The sequence below is a fragment of the Vicia villosa genome, linkage group LG5, assembly GCF_029867415.1.
Source record: "Vicia villosa cultivar HV-30 ecotype Madison, WI linkage group LG5, Vvil1.0, whole genome shotgun sequence".
NCBI classification, from domain to species: Eukaryota; Viridiplantae; Streptophyta; class Magnoliopsida; order Fabales; family Fabaceae; genus Vicia; species Vicia villosa.
In genome coordinates, this window is record NC_081184.1 from 120,121,672 (window position 1) to 120,136,237 (window position 14,566).

General features: G+C 34.2%; 1 protein-coding gene across 1 annotated transcript; it reads right to left on the reverse strand.

Moving 5' to 3' along the window:
* Window positions 1-9,609: 9,609 nt before the first annotated feature.
* On the reverse strand, window positions 9,610-14,139 carry LOC131602247 (lysine histidine transporter-like 8). Its single transcript, XM_058874314.1, has 4 exons — window positions 13,792-14,139; window positions 13,382-13,515; window positions 12,723-13,300; window positions 9,610-12,531 (listed from the first exon to the last, which is right to left on the reverse strand). Exons 1-4 carry the CDS (start codon window positions 14,115-14,117, stop codon window positions 12,043-12,045), a joined length of 1,527 nt encoding a protein of 508 aa, XP_058730297.1. The 5' UTR covers window positions 14,118-14,139; the 3' UTR covers window positions 9,610-12,042.
* Between the last annotated feature and the right edge of the window lie 427 nt (window positions 14,140-14,566).

The following is a 14,566-nucleotide window of genomic DNA, read 5'->3' on the forward strand; positions in this document are numbered from 1 at the left end:
GATATTCATAACTACCCTCTTCCCTAGATGTAATAATAGTTGCGAAATTGTCGGTCATTATTCTATATATGGTGGGCTAGAAATAAAAACTATTTTCATAACATCGACATACCTATGAGTGAGATCATTGAAAGATCCTTTTAGAGCTAAAAAATACTCATGATGCTAAAAAAACCCTTAGGTGGGAAATGATAACTGTGCTAGTCCTTGGCTTCATACTGATCAACCTTATCAACAAGGGTCCAATACAAAAAAAAAATTTAACCGTACGAATCCTTACAACTAACAAAATGAAGAGACAAAATTGAGTGATGACTCATTTGACAAGTGAACCAAATTTGGCCCATATTTAGATTTTTTTCCTATCTCTTTGTGTGATAATCCAGTCTGATTCCATCACAGCCTCCCAAGATAGCACGATTATTTTAATAAAATAGTTGTGCACAATGTCTTTCTATGCTATTAGTTGAAAATAAATAATTCAAGTGATGTAACACGTTACTAAAAGTTGATAATAAGTTGCAGGATTAAACAAACACTTCTGAAAAATAAATAAGCTGTTCCAGTTTAGTGGTAACCGGTTACATTTGAAGAGATAATTGGTTACAATTGCGACATTTAGTTTTATTTTTGATACACCTTCAATGGTAACCGGTTCCACCAAATATGGTAACTGGTTACCAGCCCGAGTTTTTGTTTTTTTTCTTCCAAATTGTTTAGTTACTTGTTTTACCTCCCAGTTATTGTAACTTGCTTGTATAGGTACCCTTTATGGAATAATGTGATTAGTAATGAAAATTTGATTTCTCACCCTCAATAATTCTCTCTTACTCTAATTCTATCTCACTTCATCTTCTCCACAAACACCAAACCTCCATTGATTCACAAATTCAAGTTTTATGTTCTAACATTTGACATCAAGAGTCTTGCTTCTGATCCACAATCCGCTGTGCAAATATGAACACCGTTTTCAATGATAGAGTTCCCACAAATCTAACAACCCTAGATGCGAAGAATTATGACAAATGGTCCAAACATATGAAGGTATTGTTTGGGAATCAATGTGTCCTTGAAGTGATCAAGAACGAGGTTAATCCACTCACCCCAGATCCTACAGATGCGCAAAAGGTTGTGCATAAGAAAGAAACGAAGAAGGATTACAAGACACTATTCTTGATTCATTCTTATGTTGATGGTGAAAATTTTAAGAAGCTTGGTGATTGTGAGTCGACAAAGCAAGCTTGGGAGACTTTGGAAAAAGCTTATGCAGAGGCTGATAAGGTAAAGGTGGTGAGGTTACAAACTCAAAATGACAACTCGAATTGATTCAAATGGAGGAAAAGGAAACAATTAACAATTACGTAACACGAATTACGCGTTTGATGAATCAAATAAAGTCTTGTAGAAAAGCTATTTCGGAGTATAATGTTTTTTTCGAAAATCTTGCGTTCGTTATCACCAATATTTGACAACATTGTAATGGCGATTGAAGAATAAAAAAATATTCCGACGTTGAGTAAAGAGGTGCTTCCAAACTCTCTTGAGGCTCATGAACATAGGATGGATGAAAGAAGCAATGACATAGCAAAGGCAGAGATTGCTTTGCAAGCATGATTCAATAAAAAGAGCAAAAAGTCAAAAGGAAAATAGCCCATTAAGAACAAGGAAAATGTGCAGAATTTTGGTGGAAAAGATTCACAAAATTCAAGGAATTCGACGAACCAAAGGGGTGAGAGCAGCTGAAAAAATGGTAGCCATGGAAACTACACCAAGAAGGTTGATAAGAGTAAAGCACAATGTTGGAATTGTAAAAAACTTGGTCATTATGCAAGAGATTACAATGCAAAACAAAGGGAAACTCAAGGGGACAAAGCAAAGGTTGCAAGAAAATATATGGATGAAGAGAGTACACTCTTAGTCATGATTATGGAAGGTAATTGCAACAGCAGTGGGGTGCCGGGTAGCAGCAGCAGTTCTGAGAACGTTGCAGAAACGCGTTCAGAAGAAAACATTATAGTAACCGTGAGAGATGGAATCCAATGCATTGAGAAATGTTACTTGGATTTTAGTTGTTCTACACATATGACAGGTAGGAAGGATTGGTTTGTCAAAATCAATCAAGCCACGAAGAATAAAGTGAAATTCGCGGATGACACCACTCTAGCAACCGACAGGGTCAGTGATGTTTTGATCATGAGAAGGGATGTTGTTCATTCCTTGATTAAAGATGTGCTATAAATTCTTGGAATTAAATGTAATCTTCTAAGTATTGGCTAATTGCTTGAGAATTACAAGTTTCACACGGAAGACAAGATTTTGCTTGTTTTGAATGCAAATGAGGTTTTGATCCTTAAAGCTCCTATGGCTGCCAATAGAACTTTTAATATTGTGTTGAAGGTGATGAAGGATACGTGTCTCGCTACAACGACAAGTCGTGATGAGTGGTTGTGGCACTACCGTCTTGGACATCTCAATTTTAGAGATCTCAACGCGTTGCAAAGGCATGGTATAGTAACCGAGCTGCCACCCATTAATATTCTAGCTAAGATTTGTGAAGAGTGTGTGCAAGGGAAGCAACACAAGAGTAAATTCAGAAAGGATGCAGGTATTTGAAGTGTTTAAGAAGTTCAAGTCCATGGTTGAGCGATAAATTAATCACAAGTTCAAAGTTCTTAAAACAGATGGTGGAGGCGAGTATGTCTCAAATGACTTTGGGAAGTATTGTGATGAAGAGGGGATAATACATGAGGTAGTACCACCTTATACACCACAATAAAATGGTGTTGCCGAGAGGAAAAATTAATCAAGTATGAACATGGTGAGAAATATGTTAAATGGGAAAAACTTGTCGAAAGAGCTATGGTGAGAAATGGTATCCACAACCACCTATTTGTTAAATAGGTGTCCTACAAAGAAGCTGGACAAGATAACTCCAGAAGAGGCATGGTCTGGATTCAAACCGAATCTAAACCATTTGAAAGTTTTTGGCTCAGTAACATACTGAAATGAGGTTTTACTACTTGAGGGATCTGGTGAGTGGAGGCAAGTTAAGATTGAGATATTGTAGAAGTGAAAACAAAGTTGCGGATTTGTTGACAAAGAGAGTCACAAATAATGTGTTCAAAAGGTTGAAGATTAGCATGGGCATGAAGAACTTGGAGCACTTGAATTAAGGTGGTGCGTTAGTTGAAAATAAATAATTCATATGATGTAACATGTTACTGGAAGTTAATAACAGGTTATTGGGTTAAATAAGCACTTCTGGAAAGCAAATAAGTTGTTTTGGTTCAATGGTAACTGGTTACACTGAAAGTAGTAACCGATTACAGTCATGACATTTAGTTTTATTTTTTATTCAACTTCAGTGGTAACCGGTTACACCAAATGTGGTAACCGGTTACCAACCCGAGTTTTTATTTTTTTTCAAATTGTTTAGTTATTTGTTTTAGCTCCCAATCATTGGAACTTGCTTGCATAAGTACCCTTTATGGTTTAATGTGATTAGCAATGAAAATTTGATTTCTCACCCTCAATAATTCTCTCTTACTCTAATTCTCTCACTCTTTCACTTCATCTTCTCCCCAAACACCAAACCTCCATTGATTCACCAATTCAAATTTTTATGTTCGAACATATACAACATCTTCGTAAGATTACAATCTCCCAATATCTTGTGCGAAGTTGTAGTCAACAAAATTTTGAATGAACATTACTTTTTTTTTGCCACAAGTAAGAATATCTATGTCTAACATTATTAATAACCTCCTAATAATATTGGTTACCATTGCATCATCTACTATTAGTTCTTAAACACGATTTAAAATTAAATTGTTTCTCAATAATTCATAATGTTAAGTTCAAATACAACTAGATAATATAAATTTTACCATTACAATAAAAAAATAGTCATAAATTTACACGACTCATACTAATCTAGGGCAAAATCATCTAAATGGGTCTATATAAGAAAACTAGTCGATCATACTACAAGAGACCATCATAAAAGAGATAAAAAAAAAGAGAAAAGTATAGTTACAATCAAAAGGGATGACATCCTTGATGAATGATATTAAACTCCCAACTCCAAAATCTCAAAAGTGACCTCCTTACTAAAGAAATCTGAGGCCCTAACAATAGAATGCGTTTTCTAGTTTATAAAAAAATTAAGATGTTTTCCCAAGGCACCATGCTACATAACCATAGTACTGCATTCCATAGAATTTTCTTACACGACTTCAACAATTTTCCCATAATGCACCGCACTACTTACTATATTGGGTGTTATGCGTTTTTTCCAATGACTTGTGATTAAAATAAACTTCATGAACCTTTTCTAAATTGTTCACTTTTATTCTTTTCTTCCAATTCTTATGTCCAAGTCTTCTTCATTCTTGTACAAATAACTTCTACAACAAAAACACTAATGTTGATTAGTTTAAAATATGTTTGGATCTTCCCAACGCAACTCATGATCTCCTCTTGAGAGATAAAGAGAGGAGTCTCATTAATCGGGTATAAGCTTTTGTAATAATATGATCTTTTAGCATTTCAAACTATTCTCTCAATTTTTAAAATAGCACATTGTTTAATATTTTTCACACAAATTAAAAAACCAAAAATGCTAAGCTTACACTTGTGTAGACACTTACACCTTATATTTTTACAATACAACATACTCTTTTTTTTTATTATTATTTTTGTATACTTTTGAAATTTGTGCAAGCTCAATGCTTTAAGATTTACGGTTTATATACATGGTGTCATGATTTGAGTCAATATAGCACTCCTCATAAAAAATATAAAAAAAAATAATTGAATATTTTAAACGGGGTTGTGGCTAAGGTGAGATATCTATTATATGGTTCATCGGTGGACCAGATAAAAAATACCATCAGATTCAATTAATGGTCCAGATTTCTTAAAAAATAGCTGAGAACATTAACATATTCGCACACCCAATCCTGCTCCAATCTTCTTCTTTATTGTTACATCTCCTATTCGTAAAATATTTGCAGAAGTAATTCTGAAATTAAATTTTTTTTGAGAAAATAATGCTGTCAAACCATTTTAGGTCATACTATGATATATTGGAACAAGATAAAACATCAAACCATTTTAGGTCATTAATTGATCGAAGAAAGCATCAAAGTTATAATAGGGGTTTTTGCACAAAAACCTTGGTGACCATACTCTTTCGGTTTTTTTCACATATTTGTCTATAACTTTGCTTGCAGGTGCTTTAAGATCCTGGCATAGAAATTTATGAAATTTTTTATTTGACTTAATGTGATTTAATTGAGTTTTTGATAGCAACTCAATTTGATTAGAAGAGTTGGAAGAAGTGAAGATTACATTTTTTTTAACCATGACAATAAGAGAATGAAGAAACTAAGGTGTTAAAATTTAGGATTTCCTAAAGCTTTCAAATTCAATTTTATTCTTTTCACAGTGTTTCATTTACTGGATTTTGGACTAGAATAAACTTTAATGTCTCTTCATTTTGCAACAGTTTATCTTCAAGTATCCATGCTTCATAGAGGTTGTGGAATGTCGTTCAAAATAATAAAAAGATGTTGTGCAACTGCAATGAAAGAGAAAGGGTTTAAATCTAGTGTGGCAATGACTAAAGATACGTTGTAATATATTTTGATCTGACGGTTAATTTTAAGGATACACGGGTGAGGGATTTTGTTGCACCCTCACCTTAGAAACTACCTTTAACGGAGAGAGAGAGAGTAGCAATTAGTTTTTCAATCTTAACTTTTTCACTATTAACAAAACTTGAGTTTGCCCACTTAGTGACATAGACCTTTTAATGAAAATTGCCGGACTATGGAGTATCAGTAGTAGGTAAAGATATTTTCCACTTGATACTCAATAATCATAACATTTAATGATCCGTCAATTTAGTCAATCAGCATTATTATAAATGATTGAAACAGTAATTGTCCTCTCCATTTCGACATGTCGATCGAGCCATGGCCTAATGCTAATGGAGCTAAGAGCAAATGAGATTTAGAACGTACAAAAATGATGTCTAAGAAGTCAAGAACCAACAAGAGTGGCATGACATGACATGGTGTGCACTTGGTGGATCTCACGGTATCAAATTGAAATATAAGTATCCATCCGCACTAATGCTTTATGCTTGGATTAGAATATTCTGATTTGTTTTTTATTGGCAACAGATCTTGAGAAAACTTTTGAGCAAGATCATTGTCTTCTATGTGATATACTAAGTTGAAAAGACAAAACATAGGGTTGTGGAGAACATAAACGATAATAAGTTGAAACTTTGGTATTAATAGTGCAGTCCATTTCTTCAAGCATAATAGATGAAAAATTGACAACCATTATTACAACAACTCAAACCTTTACTATATGTACATTTTCAAAATTAATATATCTAAAGTTAAGGGGGACTCATCTTAATAGTGGGGTTGGTGTTGGATCACGATTTTAACAACTTTGCCACCAAAGAAATTACCGGGTCGAGTCGCGGATCGGTACGCTTTCTTTAAGACGTTTCGCGGTACTGTCAAAATTATGCAAAGCAGCTCTTAATAACCACGACGCCTCCAGGATAAAACAGCCCAGTTCTATACTATACGATTACTACTTGCACGGTAGATAATCGGTCTAGAAATACACCCTCAAATGGTACTAGGACCATTCAAATATGGTATGAATACCATCTTAGTATCTGGTATAAAGACCAGTCGTAGTAATTTCTCAAACCAAGAGAAATTTCAATAATTCTCTAAAGAGAATCCAAGAAAAAATTATACTTATAATTTCTCAACTCAAACGAGGAGAAATTAACATTATTCTCTAAAGAGAATTCAAGAAGGTACTCGGAAAATTCAACGAGTAGAAAGAAAGAGGGAGAAGTTGGCGCTTCGACAATTCGAAAGACGCAGAGTTATGAGAGTGAGGAAGGAAAAACTCAAATTAAGTTTTTGGTGTGTTTTGGAATGAAACAAGTGACTTCATTATATAATGAAATAAACTAGCTAAGATTTCTAATCTAAGCAATGTGGGACTAAGAAGTTTTTTCAACTAATATACAATGTGGGACTTCACTTAATGAACTTTTTCAATTCATCTCCCTATATTGGAATATATGCATAATGTTCCAACAATCCCCCACTTGAATTTAAAACAGTGTTTTAGAAATAATGTCAAACGTTTCTAAGATTGTGCATAAGCAGAGGTGTCTACGACTTGAACCTTTGCGTAGCAAGTAGGATTCCGATTCAACAAGAGTGACACAATTGTCTTGAACTCTATCTCAGACATCAAACTCGCACACAACCTTTTCTTAAGGTGTATTCTAATAGCCCGTGCTTTAATGGCCCTGCACGTGTATCCCGGTTTAGTGAAGGCTCTAGGAATTCTGCCTCGAAATTCCATAGGAACCGGCCTCAGTTCCACAATCACATAGGTGAGTCTATCAAGAGTACTCCTGTAGCCTAGGTACTCCCTCATACAAAGTATAGATCTCATTAAGAGTTTCTATTATCTCATCCTCTTATTACTTCAGGATTCATGCTTCTTTTATTTACTCTAGCATGATCAGCTCATATTACTCACAACTTGTTATTACCCATTGAACCTATTTCTTGGGATCTCCAGTCATTTAGGTCGGGTTACCATCATGAGCAACTCATTTCTGTATAGGCATTAGTCCCATCTTTTTTTAGATGTATTATGGACTTTCTCTCTAGCTAATCCTTTCGTCAAAGGATCTGCTAAGTTTTCATCAGTGCGTACATGATCCATTCTTACAGCTCCTTTAGAGATACAATCTCTAAAGGCATTGTGCTTTCTTCTTATTTGACGTCTTTTACCATTATAATAACGGTTCTCAATTTTTGCAATAGCCGCGGTACTATCACAGTGGATCAACACAACTGACATAGGTTTTTCCCATAAGGGAATCTCAGCTAGCAAGCATCTTAACCAACTTGCTTCTTCACTAGCATTTGCTAATGCGATCATTTCAGACTCCATCGTGGACTGAGCCAGGATAGTATGCTTATTTGATTTCCAAGATACAGCTCCTCCAACTATGTTGAATACATAGCCACTAGTAGCTTCGGAATCACCTGACAAGGTATTCCAATCTGCATCACTGTATCCTTCAAGTACAACAGGAAATTTCTGATAATGTAGACCGAGATATACGGTCCTTTTAAGGTACCTCATGACTTGCTCAATAGCTTGTCAGTGCTTGTTACTCGGTCTACTCGTAAATATGCATAACAATCTTACGACATATACAATGTCGGGTCTAATACAATCAGTGGCATATCTAAGGCTGCCAATGATGCTCGCATATTCAGTTTGTCTCACACTTTCACCAGTGTTCTTAAACAGTTTAACACTTGGTTTATAAGGTGTGCATGCAGGTTTACAATCAAAGTATTTATATTTCTTTAAGATCTTCTACACATAGTGTGATTGATCCTAAGAAATTTCTTGCACGGGTCTCGTGATCTTTATACCAAGAATCTCGTGATCTTTCATATCAAAGTTGTTACTCAACAATGATTTCACATCATTAATGGTCTGAATGTTTGATCCAAATATGAGTAAATAGTCTACATATAGACATATGATAGTGTAAATGCGATTCTCAAGTTTGTAATAAACGCATTTGTCACTTTCATTCACTTTATACCCATTCGATATCATTAAGTTATCAAACTTTTCATGCCATTGTTTAGGAGATTGCTTTAATCCATACAAAGATTTGTCTAACTTACAAACCTTGTTTTTCTTGTTCATGGATCACAAACCCTTCTGGTTGTTCCATATAGATTTCTTCTTCTAAGTCACCGTTTAGAAAAGCAGTTTTAACATCCATTTGGTGTACTATTAAATTATAAATAGCAGCAATTGAAATAAGTACCCTAATGGATGTTATTCTAGTGACAGGAGAGAAGGTATCGAAGAAATCTACATTTTCTCGTTGTCTAAAATCCATGGCTACAACAAGCCTTGTATTTATCAATAGTTCCATCATATTTTAGTTTCTTTTTCAAAACCCATTTACAACCGATTGGTTTGCAACCAGGAACCAAGTCTACTAAGTGCCAGGTCTTGTTAGATTCCAGAGAATCTATCTCATCATTAATAGCTTCTTGCCATGAGTCTACATCCAGAGAAGACAAAGCTTCTTAAAGATTTATTGGATCTTCTTCTACATTATAAGCCGCATAGTCAGGCCCATAATCTTTAGAAACTCTTACTCTTTTACTTCGTCGAAGTTCTATTTCTACATTTTTGTTGCTTTCTGTGCTTCTTATCACAAGAATGTGACTCGATTGAGTGCCCCCACTATTTCTCAATTTGAAGGGAAATTCATATTCATAGAAATCAACATCATTTGATTCTATGATTGCTTTTGCATTTAGGTCATAAAACCTATATGCCTTACTGTTTGTTACATATTTAATGAATACATATTCATATGCTCTATTAGCGAGTTTAACTCGTTTCGGATCCGGATTTCTGACATAAGCCAGACATCCCCAAGTTCTTAAATAAGACAAGATTGGTTGTCTTTTCTTTAATATATCATAAGGAGATATATTACTCTTTGACTTGGGAACTCTATTCAAGACATAACAAACAGTCAATAAAATTTCCCCCCACTAGTGAGGTGCAGCACCAGAATTCATCATAATTGCAACAAAAAATTCAATAAGAGTTCTATTCTTTGTTTCTGCTTTACCATTTATTTCAGGGGAATATGGAGCAGTCGTTTCATGTACAATTCAATGTTGTTTATAAAAATTATTAAATAAACTAGAATCATACATATTACCTATCACTACAAATTCTTACTAAATCATTTTCAAATTCTTTACAAAGTTTTTGAACTTATCAATTTCATTCACAAAAATATCATTCTTTATGATGATGGTGTACAAATCTACCCCAATAAATTGACTAAATATTTCCTTATTTATAAGAAGAAGAGAAAACATAAACATGATTCTTTATAATATCAGAAGTATACATGACATTCTTCAAGATTAAAGTCTTTTCATAGGTGGACCATGTTCCACTTCTCCAATATCGACAACATTAGTGGTGTGGGCATCTCCCAACAACACTTTCTTATCTTTAGTATTCGTGTATGTTTTAAACATAACACGATCATAACAACCACGACGAGAGACGCCTGTGTTTATCCACCAACCATCAAATCTATCAACCATGTTGATTTCAATGATCATATGAATAAATTTTCCATTAGCCAGGTTAACTCGTGCATTACGGGCCACACCAAGTTCAAGCATTACATGCTACATCTCTTAGCCATATGACTTAGTTTTCCACAGTTGAAACAAAAGCAAAACCACGTCATTTCTTTGAGGTGGTGGTTGTTGTCTAGTTGGAGCAATTGGGGCCATAGAAGGGTTCTCATTCTTAATTCGGTTCACAATATTGCAGTTCTAATTCTATAATGATTTGCCATATGGCTTTAGAACCATACCGAATTTATTTTTGTTGTTTAAAGCAACCAAGACTTTTCTATTTAATCATGTCTCTGATATTCTTCTTTAATGAGAATAATCAGTCTCTAAATAAAATATTATTTTATTTTCTAACAAGACATAATTCATAAAAACTTTCAAACTAGGGGCAGTTTGTCAATAATAAAAGAAATTCAAATTGCTTATAAATACATACCTTCAGTGATGATCTTATGAGCAATATTTTGAAGTTCGTGACTTTGAGTTTCTATGGACCTTTCAACTACCATCTGATACTTCACGTAGCTGCTAAAATCATTCTTCTGTTCTCCAGCTTCTTCAATGTCATACTTGTTTTTCAGAGTCTCTTAAACATATTTTGAAGTATCACAATTACTGTAATAGTCATACAGATCATTTGTGATTCTATTCAGAATGTTATAATCATTCTTTCTATAAGGTGATTTCATTCCTAAGCTGTAAATTGTTCGCTTTAATCTGTGCAGCAGATTCAGCTTCAACACTATTATGTGTTCCTTTTGATCCTCAAATTTCTTACCGTTAGTATGTTCGGTTGATCCAAAGGGAGCAACAAAATGTCCTCGGTCAAAATGTTAGCTATTTTTTTTTCAACATTAAGAAGAAAATCATCATTTGTTGCCAACATTTGAAGTGACATCTCTCAAACATGACGGTTTGTCAAAGAAAGTATCCGCAGAAGTACCAATAATTTCTTCAGTAGCCATGGCAATTCGAAACGTCTTAAAATTGTTGGATCACGATTTTAACAACTTTGCCACCAAAGAAATTACCGGGTCGAGTCGCGGATCGGTACGCTTTCTTTAAGACGTTTCGCGGTACTGCCAAAATTATGCAAAGCAGCTCTTAATAACCACGACGCCTCCAGGATAAAACAGCCCAGTTCTATACTATACGATTACTACTTGCACGGTAGATAATCGGTCTAGAAATACACCCTCAAATGGTACTAGGACCATTCAAATATGGTATGAATACCATCTTAGTATCTGGTATAAAGACCAGTCGTAGTAATTTCTCAAACCAAGAGAAATTTCAATAATTCTCTAAAGAGAATCCAAGAAAAAATTATACTTATAATTTCTCAACTCAAACGAGGAGAAATTAACATTATTCTCTAAAGAGAATTCAAGAAGGTACTCGGAAAATTCAACGAGTAGAAAGAAAGAGGGAGAAGTTGGCGCTTCGACAATTCGAAAGACGCAGAGTTATGAGAGTGAGGAAGGAAAAACTCAAATTAAGTTTTTGGTGTGTTTTGGAATGAAACAAGTGACTTCATTATATAATGAAATAAACTAGCTAAGATTTCTAATCTAAGCAATGTGGGACTAAGAAGTTTTTTCAACTAATATACAATGTGGGACTTCACTTAATGAACTTTTTCAATTCATCTCCCTATATTGGAATATATGCATAATGTTCCAACAGTTGGTGACCCATACAAAATATCAATTGGGATTACAATACATTTATTGTTGAATAATGAATATTTTGTGGTTGCTTTGCTTGTCTTTGATCATGGTTTGAAGAAATTAGCATTTAACCCTTTGTCAGCCAAAGTCCTTATAGCAGCAGCCACCAAAAGTACACTAAGAACCATCCCTAAGCAACCAAGTACGAGGTTGAAGCACCATACTATACCCTTTGTACGAGGTTTCTTAATAGCTAGCCACATGAAACAAGGATATGCATATGTGAGGGGCACAAGGGTCATTCCACCTATCAGAGCACCAAGGCTTGGCAAGAAAGGAAATGTTACTGCTATAAAAAATGTGAACCCTCCAAAGAGTAACCGAAAGCATGTTCTCACAATTCGTGGACATTTTTTATTCTTTAAGGTTGTGTATCTTAGTTCCAAGTTGTCGAAAACTGGCATGGCATAGACTTGGAAGCTACTCAAACAATGTAGTATCACTAGAACATAGATTGCACCTATTGAGAATTTTGTTACTTCATGTTTGTGGAATTGTGGGAATGCAGTTAAAAATCCTCTATCAGAAGGTATCTGAAAAATAACATGAATACACAAAATAACATTAGTTTATAGACACAACAAGAAAAAAAGGATTTTGCAACGGTTTTTTAGCTGTTGTGACGGTTTGAACCCTCACAAATGTAAAATTGTGACAATTAAAACCGTCTGCCTTTTGTTTTGTGACACCTTAAAACAATTGTTTTGCTTGAAGATCTTTTTACCTGGTTTCCATATGCCCAAAATCCAGCAATTGAGAGAGGAAAGACACACATGGCAATAAGTATATATGAAATGGTCACTCCTCTACGCATTGGTTCTTTTGATGTTTCTTTCAAATTTGAAGGTAGAGTTCCTTGAATTTCTAGTACAACATTGTGACCTCGAAAAGCTAGCACAATGATTCCAATAGCATTCAAAATGTCACTAATCTTCACCAATGTTGATTCTTGTTGCACCAGTGTAGTATTGTAGGACACACCCATTGGCCTACCTTTCTTAACAGAAAGTGACCAAAACAGTGTGCAGTAACTGATAGAGACAACAGCTCCCACCAAAGAGACAGCAGCCATTGAGTTGAGATTAGGCAACTGTGCAATGAGTATGGCCAAACAAGTAAACACTAAGAACCACTCCACCCCACTTAGCGAGTGCGCGCCGCATGTTGTCCCGTTATGGTTTTCGCATAGAGTCTTGAATAGTAGCTTCATTGTCCCACCACCAGTGATTATAAACATTACACAACTACCTCCTGATAGGTACATTACTGGAAATAGTGCTGCTACTTTTCCTAATCGTTCACCTAAAATATACAAAAAGTATTTATAAGCATCTCTTATGCAGGAAGTGTTGATAAGTAAAGTTTTTCTGAAAAAGTGCTTACCAAATGCAGACATTGCAAGGAAAAGATATCTACTTTGACGTTTTCCAGAGACAGATTCATGAAGCTCAATTAGAAGATATATTGTATAAAGTTGCCAAGTGAATGCTATTGACAAACACACACTACCCCAAATCCTGCAAGTTGTAAGTAATTCATGTTAATATCTTTTATAGTTGAATAAACAATTATGTGAAAGTTAGGTGAAATTTCTTGGAAGCTTTTTAAATTAAAATAGTGTTGACTTGTTGACCGTTTGAATGCATGAAAACTATGACTCCGTACAAAAAATGCGTGTGTGACATTTATTAAAAAAGTAGTGTAAAATCAAGAATTTTATGATCATGTTATTTATACTAATGTTCTACAGTAATAAATAAATAAATAAATAATGTTCGGTATAAGATACTTACCAACCAAGAGTGGCAAAGGCAACAGGAAGCATGAGAGCTTGAAAACCAATGTTGGAATTTAGAATATGAAAAGCTGCATAATATGCATTTCCATTTCTTGATTCAGTTAGTGGAAGCCACTCATCTTTTGGATGCTGTTGTTCATTCTGCTGCTGCTGTTGTGATGATGGGTCAGATTCAGAGTCAAAACTAGTAGTGGTTTGATGATCATCATCATGAATGTGTATGAACAAAGGAGATAATGGAGATTTGAAATTAGCATCAGAAAATTGTAACAGTGCTACTTCTGTCCTCAAATATTCAGATTCATCAGCTACTTTTCCCATATTATGTATATAAGATATTGAAGCTGCTATGGACTTGTAAAGATGAAATTCAATTGCAGAGTGTTTGGTTGTATATATAATATAGTACTAATTACATGTTGAAAAACATTAATTCAACTTTCCAAGTCTTAACGAGTGGATTCCACTCATGGAATTACGTCATGTTGCTGATCTCACCTCATACCAGATTAACACCGAACAATCTATTATTATACTCAATTCTTTTTCTTTTTATTATATATATATATATATATATATATATATATATATATATATATATATATATATATATATATATATATATATATATATATATATATATATATATATATATATATATATATATATATATATATATATATATTCTGCATGTATTCGTATATTATTGTAGTAATAGTATATTTCTGCTACTTGATCTCATGACATACGTACTCAAATATCTTATATTT

What these genes read in the sequence shown, in the direction of transcription:
- LOC131602247 (XM_058874314.1), bottom strand. Translation starts at nt 14,117, where the DNA reads ATGGGAAAAGTAGCTGATGAATCTGAATATTTGAGGACAGAAGTAGCA. An exon ending in GCCTTTGCCACTCTTGGTTG is followed by an intron (nt 13,516 to 13,791) that starts GTAAGTATCTTA and finishes TACAACTTGCAG; the next exon opens with GATTTGGGGTAGTGTGTGTT. An exon ending in CCTTGCAATGTCTGCATTTG is followed by an intron (nt 13,301 to 13,381) that starts GTAAGCACTTTT and finishes TGTATATTTTAG; the next exon opens with GTGAACGATTAGGAAAAGTA.